Source organism: Panthera tigris, chromosome X (genome assembly GCF_018350195.1).
Source record: "Panthera tigris isolate Pti1 chromosome X, P.tigris_Pti1_mat1.1, whole genome shotgun sequence".
NCBI lineage: Eukaryota > Metazoa > Chordata > Mammalia > Carnivora > Felidae > Panthera > Panthera tigris.
In genome coordinates, this window is record NC_056677.1 from 1284 (window position 1) to 22619 (window position 21336).

The 21336-nt window shown below is 58.8% G+C and overlaps 1 protein-coding gene across 1 annotated transcript; it reads left to right on the forward strand.

The window, feature by feature from the left end:
- Positions 1-326: 326 nt before the first annotated feature.
- Positions 327-20805, forward strand: LOC122235454 (PI-PLC X domain-containing protein 1-like). The gene is made up of 6 exons (XM_042975018.1): positions 327-459; positions 4381-4517; positions 9145-9273; positions 10138-10293; positions 12523-12706; positions 18876-20805. Exons 1-6 carry the CDS (start codon positions 342-344, stop codon positions 19112-19114), a joined length of 963 nt encoding a protein of 320 aa, XP_042830952.1. The 5' UTR covers positions 327-341; the 3' UTR covers positions 19115-20805.
- The last annotated feature ends 531 nt before the right edge of the window (positions 20806-21336 follow it).

Genomic DNA, 21336 nt, shown 5'->3' on the forward strand with positions numbered 1-21336 from the left:
GAGCGCTGGCTTCCGTGGGAACAGATCTCAGATTCCCTGCACCACAGCCCAGCACCCCAACCCAGGGAGGCAGAGGGCAGGGTGCTGACCTGGGCCCCCAAGGCACCACCACCCCCAGGATTGAAGCCCTGCACCCACAGACCTGGCCGACTGGCGTGTGAGCCCCTCTGCGCGGCAGGGGTGGTGGTGGTGGAGGGATTAGCGCAAGACTGGAGCAGGGGGCACCAGCAGGGGGTAGGATGCACGCTTCACCAGCGCCCCCCAGGAGAGTGGCTCTGGGCCCTTTGGTTTACGTCCGCAAAACTTTGTTTCCTTCCTCAGGTCGCAGCGAGTGGCCCCTGATGGGCGGACAGGTAAGCGCTTCTGGCAACTTCCAGAGCTGCGGCACAAATGCAGACTGGATGTCGGCGCTGTGCCCCCTGCTCTGGGACGTGCCTCTGCACCACCTGTCCATCCCAGGTGAGGGCTTCTGCGTCCCCCAGGGGCGCGCGGCCGGCCATGGGGTGGGGCCTGAGTGCACAGAAACCACAGGAACCATGCATGCATGCACGCAATATAGGTACACACACGCACGCACACAACACAGACACTCATGCGTGCACACACATGCACACAGTATAGGCACACACGCATGCACACAATACAGCACACATACACATGCACACACGCACGCACACACGTATGGACACAAGACCGACACATACACATGCACACAGAAACAGGCACGCATGTGCACACGTGCACACACACGTACACAGACACGCACGCATGCACACAATACAGACACACATGCGTGCACACACGCAGACAGTACAGGCACATGCATGCGAGAACACGATACAGACACACATGCACATAAGACAGACACGTGTACACATGCATGCACATAGTACAGGCACACACACGCACACAATACAGACACGCATGTGTGCACACACGCACACATAGCAGTCACACATATACACACACGTGCACACAATACAGGCACACACGCATGGATGTGATACACACACACGTACACATGATACAGGCACACATACGCATGCACATGCATGTACACACAGACACACAGGCACACACACACCACATGCACACACATGCACCAAATGACCGTCTTCCCTTCTCCGTCTCCTTCATTCTGATGTGGCCCAGCAGGCACGTGCACAGTCCCAGAGAGTGTGGCTGAGGGGAGATGTGATGGCATAGGGATTTGGGGTACTGCTCCCCCGCCAGTCTGTCCCTCTGTGTAGGGACCCGCTAGCCCTTCAGCTGTAAGGACCGAGCACTGCGTTCCTGCGGGGCACCTCAAGCCGCCAGCTGGCCGTGAGCCGTCCCTATCACAGGACCTGTGGGACCCTAGGTCTGGTGCGGCCAGAGCAGCTGGCTGGCAGGTCAGGCCCAGTCTAGGAGGGCTGGGAGTGCAGGGGAGGGAGAGAGGGGCTGAGGGCAGAGGGGCAGCAGGGACAGAACCCCCCCTCTGGGGACAGAACCCTCCCTTCTGAGAACAGAATCCCCCCTCTGGGGACAGAGTCCCCCCCTCTCTGGGGACAGAACCCCCCTCCTGGGGACAGAACCCCTCTCTCCGGGACGCCTGCCAGGCCTGCGCGGGGCACGACCTGGTGGCCCTGAGTCCTGCTGGGCTCCGTCTGGGCCCTTGCGGCTCCAGTGGCCCCGGGACCAGTGGCCGCCGCTCCCCACTGATGAGCATGTGGGCATTACCAGCCTTTCGTTTTTGCAAAAACGAAGGGCTGTAGTGGACCCACTCCGTGTCTCCACGTCCGTGCACGTGCGGTATCTGGAGATCCTCCCTCAAAAATAAGCAGGTTTCTCACCTGGGTACATTTTTGTAGTTTTTCAGATTGAGCCACGTTTTCACCCTGTCCTAGTGCTTTCCTTTGGGATTTTACGAAGACTTCTCAAAAACGTTTAAATCCTTGATTCGAATGCAGTTTCTCTTGATGGGGCAGGACCCAGTCTGGTTATTTCCCAGATGGCTGTCTGTTGTTTGTCAGCTGGACTCCCACAGTGGCCCGAGTCCCAACACCCGAATGACTTCACAGACGAGAGAGAGAGTCCCTGGGCGTCAGGCTGTGTCCCCGCTGGGCCCGAGGGGTGACCACACAAACCCGATTCTAGGCACTGACCAGTGCCTACAAACTCACGTCCCGCATAGCCTCAGAACGGGGCCTTATGTGGAAATAGGGTGTTTGCCCATGTGAGTAAATGAAGGCTCTGAGGTGAGCCCATCCTGGGTCAGGGTGGCCCTGAATCCCATGGCAGGTGTCCTTGTAGGAGACAGAAGGGGAGACACAGACACAGAGGAGAAGCCACGTGAAGACAGAGGCAGAGATGAGGAGGACGGGCCCACGAGCCTGGAAGAGGCAGGAAGGACCCTCCCCCGGAGCCTCTGGAGGGACTTTGGTCCCGCCCCCTTGGATCTCAGTGGTCCCGCCCTGCCTGGATCTCAGACTTCTGGCCGCCAGAGCTGGGATACAATTAATTTTTGTTCTTTGAAGCCTCCCACTTTGTTAAGGGAGCCACAAAAAACTCATATAGCCAATACATAATAATTGCAGACAAATGCAAACGTGTAAGTTAAAAAAAATTACATTGTCTGTGACGTATATAGATTTGCCTGCAGTTTATAGTTCTATATTATAATATATATGTGAATCCATTTACATATAGGGATAATCCATTTTTATATATAAAGATATATACTATAAACGAAAAGAAGGCCCAACGGTACAATTTTTGATCTACGTTTTCACTGAGCATAATATTGTCTGCATTTTCTGTATCAGCAAATATGGAGCCACAGTATCGTCTTACTGGCTGTGTGCCCTCCGCTGACATTCGTATAGGAGTGTATGTAAGTGAGGACTGTCACTGGGCTTGGGACCGTCCACTTCCCCATCGCAAGCTTCTCCAGGCGCATCCTGAGTCTCGGACTCTTGACCAGGTGGTGGGAGGGGAGCCCTCCCACTGCCCTCTGCCTTCATGTCATGCCCTATGGCCACGCCCCCATCATCGGTGTCAGGACCCCCTGGCCACACCCACTCGAGGAGAGAGGTGTCACTGTGCTCTCACTCCCTGGTGATCCGAATCACAGGGTTTCCAGTTTGCCCTGGGGCCATTTTCCTTGTGGGAGGCGGTTTCCGGGTGGTTCCAGGGGATCTGCAGGGAACTCTTCTGGGACGAACAGCCACCAAGGGCCCAGGGCATGCCCTTCTTCAGGCCCGTCCCCTCCCCTCCGTGCCCCGCAGAAGCAGGTGGCCTCTGGGGAGCGTGTGGGAGAGTAGCTCCCTTAGAGGTCAGATCCAGGGAGCGGGGGGCAGCTGTGGGCGGTAGGGGACGCCCCAGCACCACAGGGGAAAGGGCCCCTAGTCCCCAAGGCGCCGTGTCCAGGTGGCTGTGAAAGTGTCCTGGGGCCGCTGTAACAAAGGGCCACAATCTGTGTGGTTCCAAACAGCTGTGTGAACTCACAGCTCTGGGGCCAGAAATCTGCACGGGTGTGACCTTTCAGTGCCCGCAGGCCCGGCTCCTTCCGGAAGCCCCAGGGGGAATCCCTTTCTCTTTTCTCTGCTGCCTCCAGCCTCCGTCTTCTCCTTTCATACGTTTGCGTTCGGGATTGTCCTCAGAAAGATTTCCTGGCACATTCCGACAGAGCAGGACGGCTTCGTTTTTCCAGCTAAGCCTGTAAACATCGTGGGTTCCGCTGGATGGGACACAGGGCCCAGGAATCTCTCCCGATCTCGGTGCTCACTGACTTTGTCCAGCGAGCAGAACGCCTCCGTTATAACACCTTAGATGCGCAAAACTGCGTCCGTCTTTGAAGTCAGCGCTCTGATGCGTGGATCTGTGGAATCGGCAGCACCGGGTCTCAGCGATTCTGGCAGCTTCGCTTATTTATACGTATTTGTGCTTATTTATACGGACGTCCCTGTACAACATGCGAACGTTCGCACCCAGTAAACGTGCCCCTTTCTTCTTCAAGAGTTTCTGGAAAACCTTCACGGACGTCAGTGCAGACGGACATGGGGGTGTTTCTCCAGGTCAGGGGGGCACGTTGGTGGCTCTGCTGGATGAGGATCGCTTGGCACGGGAAGGTCCCCGAAACCAGGGGCGGTGTTCCCCGCGAGGAACCGCGTGGTGTCCTGTGGCATCTCCTCTGTGTCTGTGTCTCTCCTCTTGTGTCCCTTACAAGGACACCCAGGTTTAGGGCCACCCTGGTCCTGGACGACCCTGTCCCATCGGCACGGTGGGCACGAGTTTGGAGCAGTACCCACCGCCAGGCACGGGGCGCCTGGTGGAGGGGGCTCCCGGGGCGCCCGGCGGAGGGGGCTCCCGGGTGCAAAGTCCCCTCGGGTTTGCTTGCAGGGAGTCACGACACCATGACGTACTGCTTGGACAAGAAGTCACCCATTGCACAGAGCCAGTCCCGGCTGCTGCAGCTGCTGGGCAAGGTCCTCCCCTGCATCACACGCCCCTTCGTGCTCAAGTGGTCCACCACCCAGGTGAGGGGCGCGGGGCCCTGGGGCCGGCCGATCAGTGCCATCTGCCGGGTGGGTGCCCTCCCTGGCAGGGGAAACACTATTGAAAACAGACGTCCGGCCAACCCAGCCCAGCAGCCACAAACAACGCACGTCCCCGTGTCTTTGTGAGGTGTTTTGCCGGCTGGAGGCAGGCCCGCACGGGACCCCACTTCAGAGCCCCCAGTCCTGGGGAACCTCCTCTGGGCCGTGCCGTCGTCCAGAGGCCTGTTTAGAGACGTGCATACGTTTGAAAAGGAGGAGAAAGAACCCACAATGACAGGTTTCTGCCCTGAATGCTCAGGGAGGGACAGGGCGGGGCCGGATCCCCACGTCCTGGGAGGGGTCAGTCTCTCCTGTCTGATTGGGGTTTGCTCAAACTCCCTGCCGAGGCCTCTGTTCCTGAGAGTCCGAGGGCATTGTGAGCACTGGGGTGGGGGGGTCGTCCTGGGGTAGGGTGTACATGGAAAGGAAGGTCCGGGTGATGTGCAGTCTGAGGGTCACCTGGGGCGTCCTGGTGGGGGGTGGGGTGACCCGGAGGGTCCCGGTGGAGGGTGGGGAGAGCAGACCCAGGGTGACCCGTGGCGTCCTGGTGGGTGATGGGGAGAGCAGACTCAGGGAGACCCAGGGCATCCTGGTGTGGGGTGGGGTGACCCAGAGGGTCCCGGTGGGGGGTGGGGAGAGCAGACCCAGAGTGACCCGGGCATCCTGGTGGGGAGTAGGGAGAGCAGACTCAGGGAGACCCAGGGCACCCTGGTGGGGGGTGGCGTGACCCTGAGGGTCCTGGTGGGGGGTGGGGAGAGCAGACCCAGGGTGACCTGGGGCGTCCTGGTGGGGGGTGGGGAGAGCAGACTCAGGGAGACCCAGGTCACCCTGGTGGGGGTGGGGTGACCTGGAGGGTCCCGGTGGGGGGGGTGGGGAGAGCAGACCCAGGGTGACCCAGGGCGTCCTGGTGGGGGGTGGGGAGAGCAGACTCAGGGAGACCCAGGGCACCCTGGTGGGGGGTGGGGTGACCTGGAGGGTCCTGGTGGGAGGGTGGGGAGAGCAGACCCAGGGTGACCCATGGCGTCCTGGTGGGGAATGGGGAGAGCAGACCCAGGGTGACCTGGGGCGTCCTGGTGGGAGGGGGAGAGCAGACTTAGGGAGACCCAGGGCACCCTGGTGGGGAGTGGGGTGACCTGGAGGGTCCCGGTGGAGGGGTGGGGAGAGCAGACCCAGGGTGACCCGGGGCGTCCTGGTGGGGGGTGGGGAGAGCAGACTCAGGGAGACCCAGGGCACCCTGGTGGGAGGTGGGGTGACCCGGAGGGTCCCGGTGGGGGGGTGGGGAGAGCAGACCCAGAGTGACCTGGAGGTTCCCGGTGGGGGGCGGGGAGAGCAGACCCAGGGTGACCTGGGGCGTCTCGGTGGGGGGTGGGGTGACCCGGAGGGTCCCAGTGGAGGGTAGGGAGAGCAGACCTAGGGTGACCCGTGGCGTCCTGGTGGGGAGTAGGGAGAGCAGACTCAGGGAGACCCAGGGCATCCTGGTGTGGGGTGGGGTGACCCAGAGGGTCCCGGTGGGGGGTGGGGAGAGCAGACCCAGGGTGACCCGGGGCGTCCTGGTGGGGGGTGGGGAGAGCAGACTCAGGGAGACCCAGGGCACCCTGGTGGGAGGTGGGGTGACCCGGAGGGTCCCGGTGGGGGGGTGGGGAGAGCAGACCCAGGGTGACCTGGAGGTTCCCGGTGGGGGGTGGGGAGAGCAGACCCAGGGTGACCCGGGGCGTCCTGCTGGGGAATGGGGAGAGCAGCCTCAGGGAGACCCAGGGCACCCTGGTGGGGGGTGGGGTGACCCGGAAGGTCCCGGTGGGGGGGTGGGGAGAGCAGACCCAGGGTGACCTGGGGCATCCCGGTGGGGGAGGGGCAGGCAGCTGGCCGTATGGCCGTCACCGCACAGTGTCAGTGAGGGAGGAGAGGCACGTGATGGTTCCAGGTTCTGGCAGCAACGCAGGACCCACCTGGGGAGCAGCCCAGCCCCCCACCGCCGCTTGTGGAGGGCTCAGGGGTCCGAATTCTCTGCTCCCTGGACGTGTGCATTGGAAACTCCGGGTTCCCGGAGGCCCCAGTCCCGGGCTCTGTGCTTTGTAATCGCTGCGCAGCAGGAATTCAAGTCACGAGGGCAGCAGGAATCCCTCTGGGGACCTGCCTGTCTGGAATGTGGAGAAACCAGATTCCCTACTTGTGTGAGGTGCTTGCACTGGCCAGCCTGAAATGTCACCACAGAGCCCTGCGGGAGGGGTCAGCGGGTTCGCTGCCGTCCCGGAGATGGGGTCCCGCGGTGCTGGGGTCCCAAGATGCTGGGGTCCCACCGAGCTGGGTCCCCGCAGCGCTGGGGTCCTGGGTGGTTCTGGGTCCCCTGGTGCTGGGGGCCTGTGATGCTGGGGTCCTGAGTGGTGATGGGTCCCAGCAGTGCTGGGGTCCTGGGCGGTGCTGGGGGCACACAGTGCTGGGGGCACACAGTGCTGGGGTGCTGGGTCCCCACAGTGCCGTGTCCCACGGTTCTGGGGTCCCCAAAGTGTTGGTTTCTCAGTGCTGGGGTCTCATGGTGCTGGGTCCCCATGGTGCTGGGTCCTACGTGGTGGTGGGGTCCTGTGGTGCTAGGGTCCTGAGTGGTGATGGGTCCCAGCAGTGCTGGGGTCCTGGACGGTGCTGGGGTCCCACAGTGCTGGGGGCACGCAGTGCTGGGGTCCTGGGTGCTGGGTCCCCACAGTGCTAGCATCCTGGGTGCTGGGTCCCCACAGTGCCGTGTCCCACGGTTCTGGGGTCCCCAAAGTGTTGGTTTTCTCAGTGCTGGGGTCTCGTGGTGCTGGGTCCTACGTGGTGGTGGGGTCCCGTGGTGCTAGGGTCCTGAGTGGTGATGGGTCCCAGCAGTGCTGGGGTCCTGGACAGTGCTGGGTCCCCACAGGGCTGGGTCTCTCAGTGCTGGGGTCTCCTTGTGCTGGGCCCTATAGTGCTGGGGTCTCGTGGTCCTGGGTCCCATGGTGCTGGGGGCCTGTGATGCTGGGGTCCTGAGTGGTGATGGGTCCCAGCAGTGCTGGGGTCCTGGACGGTGCTGAGGTCCCACAGTGCTGGGTCCCCACAGTGCTGGGTCTGTCAGTGCTGGGGTCTCCTTGTGCTGGGCCTTACAGCGCTGGGGTCTCGTGGTGCTGGGTCCCCGTGGTGCTGGGGTCTCATGGTGCTGGGGGCCATGAGGAGGTCTGGGTGGGGGGTATGCTGTTGTAAAGTCTGGGTGCCTCCAGGGAGTCGGTTGAGGAAATAACCAGAACCGCTGGTTCATAAGCCCCGGCCACAGGAAAGCATATGGGGTGCATCCACTGCCGGGAAGGTGTGCACACCCTGAGTTTCTGCAGAACGCCCCAGGTCACACGGTGTCATCGCCAATGCACACCGTTCAGGGAAGAAGCACCGGGGAGGGCATCATGTTAAGTTTGTAGCTCACACACCGAGGGGAAGGGGCAGGAACGCCCCATCCAGCTCCAGGGAGGTTCTCGGCCGCAGCCCCCTCCTTGCATCCCCAGGTGTAGGCAGGGATCCTCCCTGGGCGGTCAGACCGCGCGTGCGTCCTGTGACGACCTCCTCAGATCCCACGGCTTTATTAATGCTGACACCACGAGCACCTAGTTTACGTTCTGAAAAGACACCATACGCGTGGGAAGGGGTGTTTCACGGGAGAAAACGTTCACTTCTCAGTCCTGTCCGTCCACGACCTCAGCCCACCTGAGGCACAAGCCTGTGCCCCGGGGAGTAGCCAGCTGGGTGCTTTCCTCTCCCCGGAGTCCGCTCCTGCAGAGAGCTTGGGGTCCCTGAGCGAGGGCCGACCTGGGCGTCAAGGCCCCTCGCAGGTGGTTCTGCACGGTGGGGGGAGAGGGGGGCGCACCTGGCTGGACCTCGCCCCCCGCCCCACGCACACACAGTAGGGGACACGCAAGCCTCTAGGTAGCCTCCTGAACCCGAGTGCTGCATGTTTCCACAGGGGGGCTCACAGGAGGGACCCTGGCTCCCTGCAGGGCCGCAAGGATGTACAAATTACTTTCACGTTAACTCTCGCTTTTTCCATTGTCACGTTGTGTGGGAGGGTGCGGCCTTTCCCTCCTTTACCCTCTCTGGATGGGATTCCTTCCTGCCTGTCCTCCTGCTGTTTGCGGCGTGGGGACGGTGCCCACCTCCGCTGACCCTCCTCCGCGCATCCTGACCGCCAAGGGTGCGGGTGCGGCCCTGGGGGCCTGGCTCAGGGCTGCTGAGGCCCAGAGAGCGTTCCTTCCCGGTGCCCGCCCCGGGCGAGGGGGAGAGGCGGGACCCTGCAGGGCAGCGCCGAGGGGGCGTGGACGGCAGGACAGGGCCTCCCCAGGCTCCGTCTGTGGCTCACCGTGGCCAGTGCCACCCGAAAGCATGTGCCCGAGTGCCAGGCGTGCGCGGCGTCCGGACCGCAGCCGGCACCTGGAACAGCTCTCGATTCGACCTCAGACAGCGTGGCCCAGAGGGGGGCATCTCCGGCCGGACCGCGAGCCCTGGACGGGGGCGGTGAGCCGAGGCGGGAGCCCCACGGCCCCCAGCAGCGACGACGGAGCTCTGTCCGCAGGTGCTGGGTGTCACGGAGCAGCTGGACGCCGGGGTGCGGTACCTGGACCTGCGGGTCGCGCACATGCCGGAGGGTTCGGAGAAGAACCTGCACTTCGTGCACATGGTGTACACGACTGCGCTGGTGGAGGTGCGGGGGGGGGGGGGGGGGGGAAGGGGCAGGGGAGGGGGAGGGGGGAGGGGCGGAGGGGGAGGGGGAGGTGGGGGGAGAGTGGGAGGGGAGGTGGGGGGCGGGGGAGGGGGATGGTGTACTCGACTGCGCTGGTGGAGGTGTGGGGGGTGCAGGGGGTCACGGGGTTGAGGAGGGGGGGCGCGGGAGAAGCGGGGAGGGGAGGAGTGCGAGGTCGCGGAGGGGGGGGGGCGGGGCGGCTGGCGCAGGGAGGGGCTGGGGTGCTGGAGCGCTGCCGCGGGGAGGCCTGCACGCGGTGATGCGCACCCTTGTGGGGTCCAGCAGTCCGGAGGTTACGACTCTTGACCTCCTGGGTTTTGCAAACCTGGGGCCGCTTGTCTTCCTGCCTTTGTTTGGGGCCTGGGGCGTCTTGCACTGTCTCCTCCGCCACAAGCTGCGTGGCTCTGAAGTCCGAATATGAGGAGTCACCGTCCCGCTCAGCCTGACTCCCCCCTGCCGTCCAGGACGCCTGGGCCCGGGTGACACCATTCCGGGGACCTCACTCCACATGCCATTTGCCGGGCTTTGCGTGTTCCCGCACTTGCAGACTTCACACCTTTGCACACACGGTGCCCTGTGCAGTGAGGGTGCACACACATGACCACACACACACACACACACGCAAGCATATGCTTCTCCCCGAGCATAATGGCTGGCGGCCCGGCGGTCGTTGGTGAGGCTGCATTGGCTATTTGTTGGCCCAGGACCCAGGCCCGTTTGCCCAGTGGGTTCTGTTTGCGGAAAGCCCTTGGGCCTGTGGGAGTGTCCTCAGCTTCCTGGCCCCCCTCGGGACGGTCCGACTGAGCCCCTCTCTCTCTTGTGCAGGACACCCTCACGGAGATCTCAGAATGGCTGGAGAGCCACCCCCAGGAGGTGGTCATCCTGGCCTGCAGGGACTTCGACGGCCTGACGGACAACCTGCATGAGTACCTAGTGGCCTGTATCAACAACATCTTTGGGGACATGCTGTGTCCCCGAGGGGTAGGAAGGGCCCCTTTGGCGCAGGTGGGGGGCAGGAGTACGATTCATCAACAACATCCTTGGGGACACGCTGTGTCCCCGAGGGGTGGGAAGGGCCCCTTTGGCGCAGGTGGGGGGCAGGAGTACGATTCATCAACAACATCCTTGGGGACACACTGTGTCCCCGAGGGGTGGGAAGGGCCCCTTTGGCGCAGGTGGGGGGCAGGAGTATGATTGTAGACTCCCCTGCGTGCTTGCTTCTGCTGTGCATGATGGTGAGATAATTCCGGTGCTGGGGGTGGGGGCACTGCTGGAGTGGTCTCTGTGATGCGCCCAAGGAGAAAGACCACTGCCCACCCCCCGCCCACAGAGTGCCCCTCGCACCGCTGTGCCACGTACACAGCCTGGGAGTGCGAGGTCCAGGCGGGGACGAGGCTGGGAGTCTGAGGTCCAGGCAGGGCCGAGGCCTGTCTCCTGGGCGTGTAGACCCGTCTTCCCCCTGTGTCCTCACGTGGTCGTCCCTCTGGGCACGTCTGTGTCTTCATCCGCCCTTCTCCAGTCCTATTGGATCAGGGCTTCTCCTAATGATCTGATTTTACCTTCATTATCTACTTCAAGACCCCACCTCCAAATACAGCCATGTTCTGGGGTATCGGGGTGAGGCCTTCAGCTTAAGAATTCAGAGGGGACACGGTCGAGCCCACAACACACCTGGTCTTTGTGATCCAGATAATTGGTGCCATTTGCTGGCGACGGCTGGAGTGACCCTCCCTGGGTCTCCGGGAAGCTGAAAAGTTAACTCCGTATCCATTTGGGGTCCATTTTACATCACTCTGTTGGGCGTTTCTCCAAGTTCGTCCTGTGAGCCTGGTCTGGGGCCAAAACAAGACGGTGGGGCTGCTGTGACCCAGGGCACCCGGGTGCTTGGGGCTTCTGAGGGGACGCGGCAGGAGCAGCTGTTAGGGGACAGACCGCCAGGCTGAGTCTCCAGAGGGAACGTCACGGAGGGGAGACGGAAGAGGGTGGGAGGTCCACGTGCAAAATCACTGGTCCTTCGAGCCCTGGTCCTTGTAGTAACACGTGCTTGACCTTCCTGACACACCTGGCTATTCAAGGGGCGTGGCCTCTGGGGGGTCAGCGTGAGCTCAGGGTGCTGTTGGTAACACTTCTGTCTGGGTCACAGACATTCCAGAGGCCAAGGAGCAGTTGTAGATGCTGCCTGCCCCCCCCCTCATGTCCCTACTACAGGCACCCCAATGATGCCACATCCCTGCGTCTCTCAGACACGCTGATAACCGACCACCGTTGCTCTCAGACACCCCGATCCTCCACCATCAGTGTCTCTCACCCCAGTCTCCACCATGAGTCTCTCACACACCTCGATCCTCCACCATCAGTCTCTCACCCCGATCCTCCACCATCAGTCTCTCACCCTCATCCTCCACCATCAGTCTCTCTCACCGCAGTCTCCACCATGAGTCTCTCACACACCTTGATCCTCCACCATCAGTCTCTCACCCCGATCCTCCACCATCAGTCTCTCACCCCCATCCTCCACCATCAGTCTCTCACCCTCGTCCTCCACCATCAGTCTCTCACCCTCATCCTCCACCACCAGTCTGTTTCACTCCCCAATCCTCCACCATCAGTCTCTCACACTCCCCCATCCTCCACCATCAGTCTCTCACCCCCATCCTCCACCATCAGTCTTTCTCACCCTCTCTCCACCATCAGTCTCTCTCAGACACCCTCATCCTCCACCATCAGTCTCTCACCCCCATCCTCCACCATCAGTCTCTCACCCCCATCCTCCACCATCAGTCTCTCACCCCCATCCTCCACCGTCAGTCTCTCACCCTCATCCTCCACCATCAGTCTCTCACCCTCATCCTCCACCATCAGTCTCTCACCCTCATCCTTCACCATCAGTCTCTCTCACCCCACTCTCCACCATCAGGTCTCTCTCACACACCCGATCCTCCACCATCAGTCTCTCACCCCCATCCTCCACCATCAGTCTCTTACCCCCATCTTCCACCGTCAGTCTTTCTCACCCTCTCTCCACCATCAGTCTCTCTCAGACACCCTCATCTTCCACCATCAGTCTCTCACCCCCATCCTCCACCATCAGGTCTCTCTCACACACCCGATCCTCCACCATCAGTCTCTCACCCCCATCCTCCACCATCAGTCTCTCACACTCCCCGACCAGTCTCTCTCAGGTGCCCGCTACTCCTCCTTCCTCTCCAGGAGGTGCCGACATTGAACCAGCTGTGGACACGCGGCCAGCAGGTCATTCTGTCCTACGAGGAGGCGAGTGTCGTGAGCCGGCACAGGGAGCTGTGGCCTGGGATCCCCTACTGGTGGGGGGACCAGGTGAAACCCCAGGAGCTCATCCACTACCTGGAGCACATGAAGAGGTGTGGCCGCCCAGGTGAGCAGTGTGGGTCGGTCACACATGGCACCTGCAGGGCGCACACACACGTTATCACTCACAGGTTTGCTTTCGGCTCTTAGGGAAGAACTTTAGAAGTCGTGTAGCGTGTGTGTGTGTGTGTGTGCGCGCGCGTAACATATACGGACACGTGTGTGGCTGTGTGCGCACGTGTCTGTACGTGGGTACGTGTACATGTGTGCACGGATGCTCAGAGGTACAGATTAGTCCATACACACGACGCGGTTTGAAGTGTTGGGGCTCTGAGCCGACGGCCAAGAAAGAACGGATTGTTGCGCTGTCTTGGGTGCAAACAGGTGCTTTTATTACCGCGGGGGGGACAGGACTGTGGGCGGAACGGGGTTGTGAGGGCTGACTGATACTTGGGAGGTGGGGGAGGTGAAGGGAAGGAAGTTCCAGAAGGACTTTCCTATGCTAACGAGGACTCGGGAGGCTGGAGGCCTGGCTATTGTCAAGCTAAGGTCATTTCCCCTCTAGCAACGCATGAACTTTAAGAGGGTAGGGAGTTGCTGGAGAGATGTTTCACTCTGAGGCTGTCAAGAGTTCGCCCAGGGCCGCAGGTTATAAGGACATTTAATCCGCATTTCTGCCTTTGTTTCCCACATCTTTCCCCCCTGAACAATGTTGACACTTAGATCTTTGGGTTTTTTTTTTTAAACGTTTATTTTTGAGACCGAGAGAGACAGAGCGTGAATGGGGGAGGGTCAGAGGGAGGGAGACACAGAATCCGAAACAGGCTCCAGGCTCTGAGCTGTCGGCACAGCACAGAGCCCGACGCGGGGCTCGAACTCACCGACTGAGGGGATTCTCAGTCTCTCTCCCTGTGCCCCCTCCCCCCAACTCTCTCTCTCAATCTAGACGTAAAAATAGAAACAAACAAACAAAACCAAAAAACTAAAAAAAAATAAAAATAAAAAAATTAGTATTTACAAAGACGTGTTGTTGAAACATAATTTTTCCCTGCAATTACCCTCATTTGGAGAAGTAGCCAAGTCAAGACTCATCTGTTTGTAAACCGAATCCAGTGCTAATAAACTTGGCCTAATTATTTACATCACCTCAGCAGGAATAGTGATAAGCCATACAGATTTTTCAAAATTTGCTTGGCGAATTTCGTAAGCAATCTCTCAACTGAACCAAGCATAGCTTCTCCAGGCCAGAAGCCAAGCCAAGTACTTCCGTCAGACCTGCCTGCTGTACCTGTAGAATGGGGCCAACTCCTGGTCACGAGGTCCCCAAATATCCTGAGGTTCCTGCACCTGCCAGGAAGTGACCTGTACTCGCCTGGTGAGGCTGCTGGGAGCTCTGGGAGCAGGTACCCGGCCAACGTTTCCAAGGGGCTCGATGGCTCCGTGTTTCGTAAAGTCAGCCTTAGTTCCTTAGAGCTGTCTGGTCCTACGTGAGTTTACACAGGTCACTCGCAAATAGGACATTCCGGTCAAAGCCTTCGTAAAATAACCAGTGGTCCCAATGGCGTCCTGGGACAAGAACGGGTTCTTATCGAACTGATGTAAATGATTCTCATTGCCAGGAAAGAAAGAAGACTCACTGAGGGTTTGTGAATTTCAGAGGGTTCAGGGAGAGAGAAAAGTTAGAAGCTTTAGTCTGTTCACAAATTAAAACTTTATCATATTCCTGTAACTCATAGATCTCTCAGGAGAAAGTTTCCTTAATCTGGAAAAGCAAACATTTTTGGTTAGTTCTGGGAATTTTTACCAATTTCAGTTTTAGGATTTTACCCATGTCAAAAACCTGTATTTGTCAAAAGCCTTTTTACGAATTCCCTTGCAGATGAAACCCATTGTCACAAGAGAATAACGATAAATGAGGAAAGACTCGGAAAGGGACACGGTTAAAGATCTGGTGAGAGATTACAACGTAGCTGGCAGGGAAATTCGGCTATTTCTGTGACACCGAACACAGCAGTAATCAGAATATCAAGCGATGGCCTCATAACAAAACGTTAAAACTTTAGGAATTTCAGGGCACCTGGGCGGCTAAGTCATTTCGGTCGGATGAGTGTCGACTCTTGATTTCGACCCTCCCCTGCTCAAGCTCGCTGGTGCAAAAAGCAAATAAACTTTAAAAAAAAAAAACAAAACAACACTTTAGGAATTGCAGAGTCTCCAGAATAGTTCTAGCATTTGCCCTAAGACCTATTCTTTATTTAATGATGCTTCCTGAGTCACCTAAGGTACCAAAGAAGCAAATCTAATTGGTCAGAAAGACTTTATTTACAATTTAAATCTTGGGGAAGTTTGTTTAAAAAGCCTTAAAGAAGTTACAAAGCACACGCCTTAATAGGATTACCTACCATCACAAAGTTATTTATTTAACCAAGGAGGCAATAAAAGATTGCAAAGGCAAGTGTGTAGGGTTATGCAGTTATTAGCAAAACTTAGCTCTTTTAACACTGAGATTTAAGTAATCAAAGACCTGATAAACAGAAAATGTAGAAACTGGCTTTCTTAGCAGGTAACAGGAAAAAAAAAACAAAAACCTTTGTTTACATGTTCTTATCAAAAGCAGGCTAACAATCCAAAAAAAGTCCTTTTTTATAACAGAGAAATCAGAATTTCAAACTTATACCAGTGTACTTTTAAAATCCCCTCATTATGGGGCGCCTGGGTGGCTCAGTTGGTTGAGACTCCCGCTCTTGGTTTCAACTCACGTCATGATCTCACAGTTTGTGAGTTTGAGCCCCACATCGGGCTCTGTGCTGACAGTGTGGGGCGTCTCTCTCTCTCTCTCTCTCTCTCTCTCAAAATATTTTTTTTAACGTTTATTTATTTTTGAGACAGAGAGACACAGCATGAACGGGGGAGGGGCAGAGACAGAGGGAGACACAGAATCGGAAGCAAGCTCCAGGCTCCAAGCCATCAGCCCAGAGCCCGATGCGGGGCTCGAACCCACGGACCGCGAGATCGTGACCTGAGCCGAAGTCAGATGCTCAGCCGACTGAGCCACCCAGGCGCCCCATCAAAATAAATACACATAAGAAAAATCCATGCATTTCAACTTTAGTCCTGACCACACACAAAATTCCTTTCCAAAGATTTCCCTTCTTAAACCCTCTACACCTTTTTTTTCATCCAGTGTTGTTTCCCTGATTTCCATCAGGGTTAATTACATTTAGCAGCATTTTCAAAAATGTTTATGTATTTTTGAGAAGGACCGTGAGTGGGGGAGGGACAGAGAGAGAGGAAGACAGAGGATGTGAAGCCGGCTCCAGGCTCTGTGCTGAGAGCCGTGAGCCCGATGTGGGGCTTGAACCCACGAACCGCGCGATCATGACCTGAGCCGAAGCCAGACGCTTAACCGACTGAGCCACCCGGGCGCCCCATTTAGCAGAATTTTTCGTGTTAGAAACCTCAGTCTCCAGTGGAAATTAACTGGTAACCAATTGCAAACTGTTCAGCCAGAAGTCTCTAGATGGCAGATTTATGAATCTAAAATTTAAAGCACAAATTAAATGAAAACATTTAAGCACAAAGCATGTTTTCCAGCAGATTTAAATGCCCTGAGTTTCTCTGCAATAAGAAGCCAAAAAACCACAAACCTACGTTCAGTAATCAATCCATGCTTCAGGGCCACGTCCTATTAGGGAAAGGTCTGGATGTCCAAGGAATTCAGTCCAATTTGTCATCGCAGCAAAGCTTTAAAAGTCTCGGGTCACCACAGACTTTGCAAGCTATGTTAACAACACCCGTGAAAACGGAGACAGAAATCAAGCATCATTTTAGGTCGTCTTTTTGCTGACCAGTTGCGACAGAGATAACACGACCTGACCTCACCTTCAGTGAGCCCGAATAGAAATGCAGCGTGGTTATTTAAGGCTCATGAGTCTAAAGACAGGTGCATCTTAAGTACACGGACAAATTTAAATTCGTTTAAATACCGAATTATATTCCGTTTGTGTCCATTTGAAAGTCAATCAGCTTGTTCCCCACTGTCGAGCAGGGATCTCTGAAGTGGGCGCTGTGAGTCCGGGGCTGGTGTTTGCTCCTTGCGGGAGGGGAGGGGGAGCCCGGGCTCCGAGCTGGGCCAGGAACCCGTGGTGGGCCAGGAACTGGACCACCCATGGTGGTGCAAAATAAGGAGCAGAGGCAAAAGAGGAGAGACGCCCCAGAAGGCAGGGAAAGGGGTTCCCGATGGACTCTAAGCCTCGTAGGCTCGGACAGATGAGCAGACCCCGTGGGGTTTTCCACCACAGTGGACGCGTGCTGTTTTCACAGCTGCTTGGGAACATTCCAGAAAGTCCCCGTCCGAGGCAGACTAACCACAGCTGGCTCCGATGATCGCGGCCGTTATCCCGGGAAATGACTTCGGGAGAAGCCCCTGCGTGTATTTGACGAGGAACAGACAGGGTCAGCGTCCCCTTTGCTAGGACGGCCTGGGTGCCAGCGGGAGGACGCCTGTCTACATAATTATCGCAAGGGAGTTTGCTGGCCTGGGCCAGACACGTCCTGCCAGGGCCGCTTAGGTCCGGGCTGATGTGGAAAATGTTGGGGCTCGGAGCCGGCAGCCCAGCGAGCATTGTCGAGACGTATTTGGTGCAACAGGTGGCTTTATTAAAGCGCAGGGACCGGGCCGTGGGCGGGAAGTGCTGCTCTGGGATGGAGGACAGGCTGGTTATACACTCGTGAGCCGGGGGCGGTGAGGTCAAGGGAAGCGCCCAGAAGGGCTTTAGTCGTACGCTAAGGGAGATCAGGGACCCTCAGGGATCCTGGAGGCCCGGCTGGCGTCAGGCTACGGGTGCTTTTCCCTCTAGCGAAGCCTGAACGTTAGGACAGAGGACGTTCCCGGAGAAATCGCGGACTCGGCGAGCGCCGTCCAGTGATCGTCAGTGGGCTGCGGGTTGTAAGAAATTCCATTGGGTCTGCGTTTCCTTTTTGCTTTAATTCCCCACGTCACGTACAGACGCACGTACGCACGTACGCACGTACGCACATCCAGGAGACAGCTACGTGTGTGTACGTACGGGGACGCGCACCTGTGGTATCGGTAGCGAGGTGCGGAGCCTCGGGTCCACGCCCTGTCCCGGCTCTGCTCTGCAGCTGTGCGACACGCGTGCTCGCGCCCACACGCGCGGTACAGACTCCCACACGTGCTGCACACGCGCCCACGCGGGCGGTGCCCGACCCACATGCGCTCCACAAGCATCCACACGCACTCACACGCTCTGCGTGCACCCCACGAGGTCTACACGCACCCACACGCGCTTCACACACACCCACACGCGTTGCACACGCACCCACACGCGCTCTACACGCACCCACGCGCCCTCTACACACACACAGGCTCCACACACACCCACACACTCCGAGCATGCCTCCTGCTCGCACCGTCACGCCTCTGTGTGCTCACAAACCTGTTTCAGAAGCCATGGTGTAACCCGAGCGGCGGACATAAGGCCCGGCCCCAAGGCCACCCGAGAAGCAGGTTGGGACGTGGTATCTCGCGCTCTCGTGTTTCTCCGGTTGACAAGCGTGCGCTCTGAGGGTTAGAAGGAAAACCGTCGGCGGAGACACCGAACGTCTGACCGTGGCCGCCTGCCAACCCGCCTGTGGTGGGGGTGGGGGGCTCCCACACCTTTGTCCAGGGGTTCCCACCCACACAGGGGCTGAGCCCCTCCCAGAGATTCTGCGATGTGTCTGAGGATTCTGGGCCACCCCCCCCCCCCCGAAATCTACTGGCTGACACGCGGTGTGTGAGTGTCCATTTGCCGCTGTGACAAATAGTGGTTATTGTGTCCAGCACATGGGTGGAACGTGCACGTCGCTGGGGACACTATTCCGTCCAGCACGTGGGACATCTCTGGGGACATTCGTGTGTCCGCCGCTCAGGGTCAAGGGGTGGACGTCTGTGGGGACATGAGTGTGCCCGTCATGTGGGGGGTCGGGGCATGGTCATCTCTGGGGACGTTATTCCGTCCACCACACGGGAATCAAGACATGCACGTCCCTGCGGACATTATCTGTCCCCATGCTGGGTGGCAGGAGTCTGGCACTGATGTGGACACGTGTGTCCCTGCCGTCGGAACCCTAATCTGCACGCGGCTCTGAGAGTCTGTGCTCAGAAGCGTGTGGACACGAGGGTGGGGGAACCTGACTGCCGTGGCACCAGCTTCCTCTCCTTCCTGTTCCAGGCGGGCTGTTCGTGGCTGGCATCAACCTCACAGAGAACCTGACGTACATCCTGGCGCACCCGTCCGAGTCCTTGGAGAAGATGACGCTCCCCAACCTGCCGTACCTGCGCGCGTGGGTGCGTGAGCAGTGCCCTGGGCCGGGCGTGCGGTGCACCAACATCATCGCGGGGGACTTCATCGGGACGGACACGTTTGTCAGCGACGTCATCAGGCTCAACGACAAGCTGCTGCGATGCTGACACGGAGCACGGGCGCAGGTGGTGGGGGGGGACGCGGGGCAGGGTCCACCTTCCCCCATCCACGGAGCGCCCCCGCTGGTGACACCCAGCCTCGCGGCTCCTGGAGGCGGCAGTGGAAAGCACACGCTGGTGATCAGCAGAGACGTGTGCTCGAATCCTCAGAGGAAGAAGGACCCGGAACCTGGGATCTGCTTCTTCAGGTTTAGCTGCAGCCGTGGCTGCTGTGGGCGGGTGCCGTGGCTGCCGTGGGGCATCCCCTCGCCTGGGGCTGTGGCAGCAGCAGGATGACCTATGACACTTTCCCAGAGCTGCATAAAGCCCGAAAGTACCGTGTCTGTGGGGTAGGACTGGGCATGTCCGATCCACAGAGAAAACCACTAAAACGGGGAAGAGATACTGTTGTTTCCGATGAAACCACCGCACGTTTGCTTGTCCCCAGGCCACGGTTCCTGGGGCTGCTTCTATTCTGGCTTTTCCCACAGGGATGGAAGGAGCAGAGGGCCCTCGAAGGAGGTGTTTGGCACTCACTCCCTCACTTTCCAGATGCCTCCCTGGCGCTCTCTTCGAGCCAGTGTGGGCCCGCACGCGTGACGGGCAGCTGGGTGCCCACCCTGGGCGCTGCCGTGGCATCCCGGGGCCCTCCAGGAGGCCACCTTCAGGCGTACCCCGGAAATTAGGCCAAGTGGTGCTGGGGTTTCCCCTCTCTGACACACGTGCCACTCCTCTCCCAGGACCACGTTGGGCAGTGGTCAGTTTTCCAACATCCTTGTTCTGTGGTTTCTTAGGGTCTGTCCGTCTGTCTCTATTTGCCCGAGATGCGAACTCTATTTTGTTCTTTTCTCTGTTCGTGGCGCTCTGGCGTCTGGGGGCCTTGCGGCTCCCCCCTCAGGGCTAGCGGATTCCTAATCAGAGACGGCAACCACGGGCTCGGGAGCACACGCTGTATGCGAGCAAAGCAACGCCATCATCCAGCCCGCGCTCGCCAAGCCCACATGCCTGGGCTTCGAGCCGACCCCTGAGCCGACACGGGCATGCACTGGAGATACTGTGGGTTTCGGTCCAGCGGAAGTGCAATAAAGTGCGTCAGACGAATTGTTGGGTTTCCCGGGACATACAAAAGTTGTGTGTTGACGCTGTAGTCTATTAACCACGCACCGATCGCGTGGTGTCCAGAAAACCAGTGCTCGTGCCTTAACTGAAACATACCGTATCCCTCAAAAAAAAAAAAAAAAAAAATGCTAACCATCCCCTGAGCTGTCGGTGAGTCCCCGCCACCGGGCAGAGATCACCTTATCCGACACGGTCATAACGAAAACGTGGGAAACACGGCGAGAATGACCAACCTGGGGCGCAGACACAGGACGTGAGGGGATGTGGTTGGAAAAGTGGGGCCGGCAGCCTGGCAGGGCACTTTAGGTTTGTGCAACATGCGGTGTCTAGGAAGAACCACGGGGGGCGGGGGGAGGGCGCCGGTGTCCCGCTGACACGTCCGCCTTTCCCATGCATGGCCTCATGCAAATTTCTGCCCCAAACGGGTTTTCCTTGCGGCCCAGGGGCAGCACACCCCACCCTCTGGGGCACCGTGCTTAGTAAATTCTCCTGGCGGCTGGCCGCCTCCGGGAGTGAAAACCCCCCCGAGGGCGTGCATGAGGCCGTGCTCCCCGTGAGGGGCAGGACAGCATTGCTCTGCTTCCCCGGTACCCGGGGATCCAGCCGCGTGGACGCAACGTCACAAGTCCCGCGTTGCGCACACGACCTTGACGGTGCTGGCCCTTTCAGCTTCTCAGCCCAACGGTGAACCCCGATGCTGTGTGGGTGTTCCTCTCCCCAAGAAGGGCTCCCTGGGGTTCCTGTGTGTCTCGTGTTCTGGAGCATTCTGCCTCCGATGGAGGAGGACATTAGGCTTTCTCAGGGTAGTCTTGAAGACGACGCTTTCCTCCGTGTTGGAGTGCGGTCCCTTCAGGTGCGAGGGGTCATTTTCCAGAACATCCGCTTATGTTTTCGGTATGCGGATGCCATCGTTTCAGGCGCGGCCCGAGGCCCAGGAACTGGAAGCTCGAAGCCCGCAGGGGACGGCGCCCGACATGATGCTGCGTCCTTGGAACGCCCCGTGGCCATAGTTCCTGGCCACGTCCGGCCCACGAGTACCTTCCGTTTGTGTCCGGAACGCTCCTCGCGACTGTTCAATCCCACGAAATCCGCCTCGTTCGTGGATTTCTGTT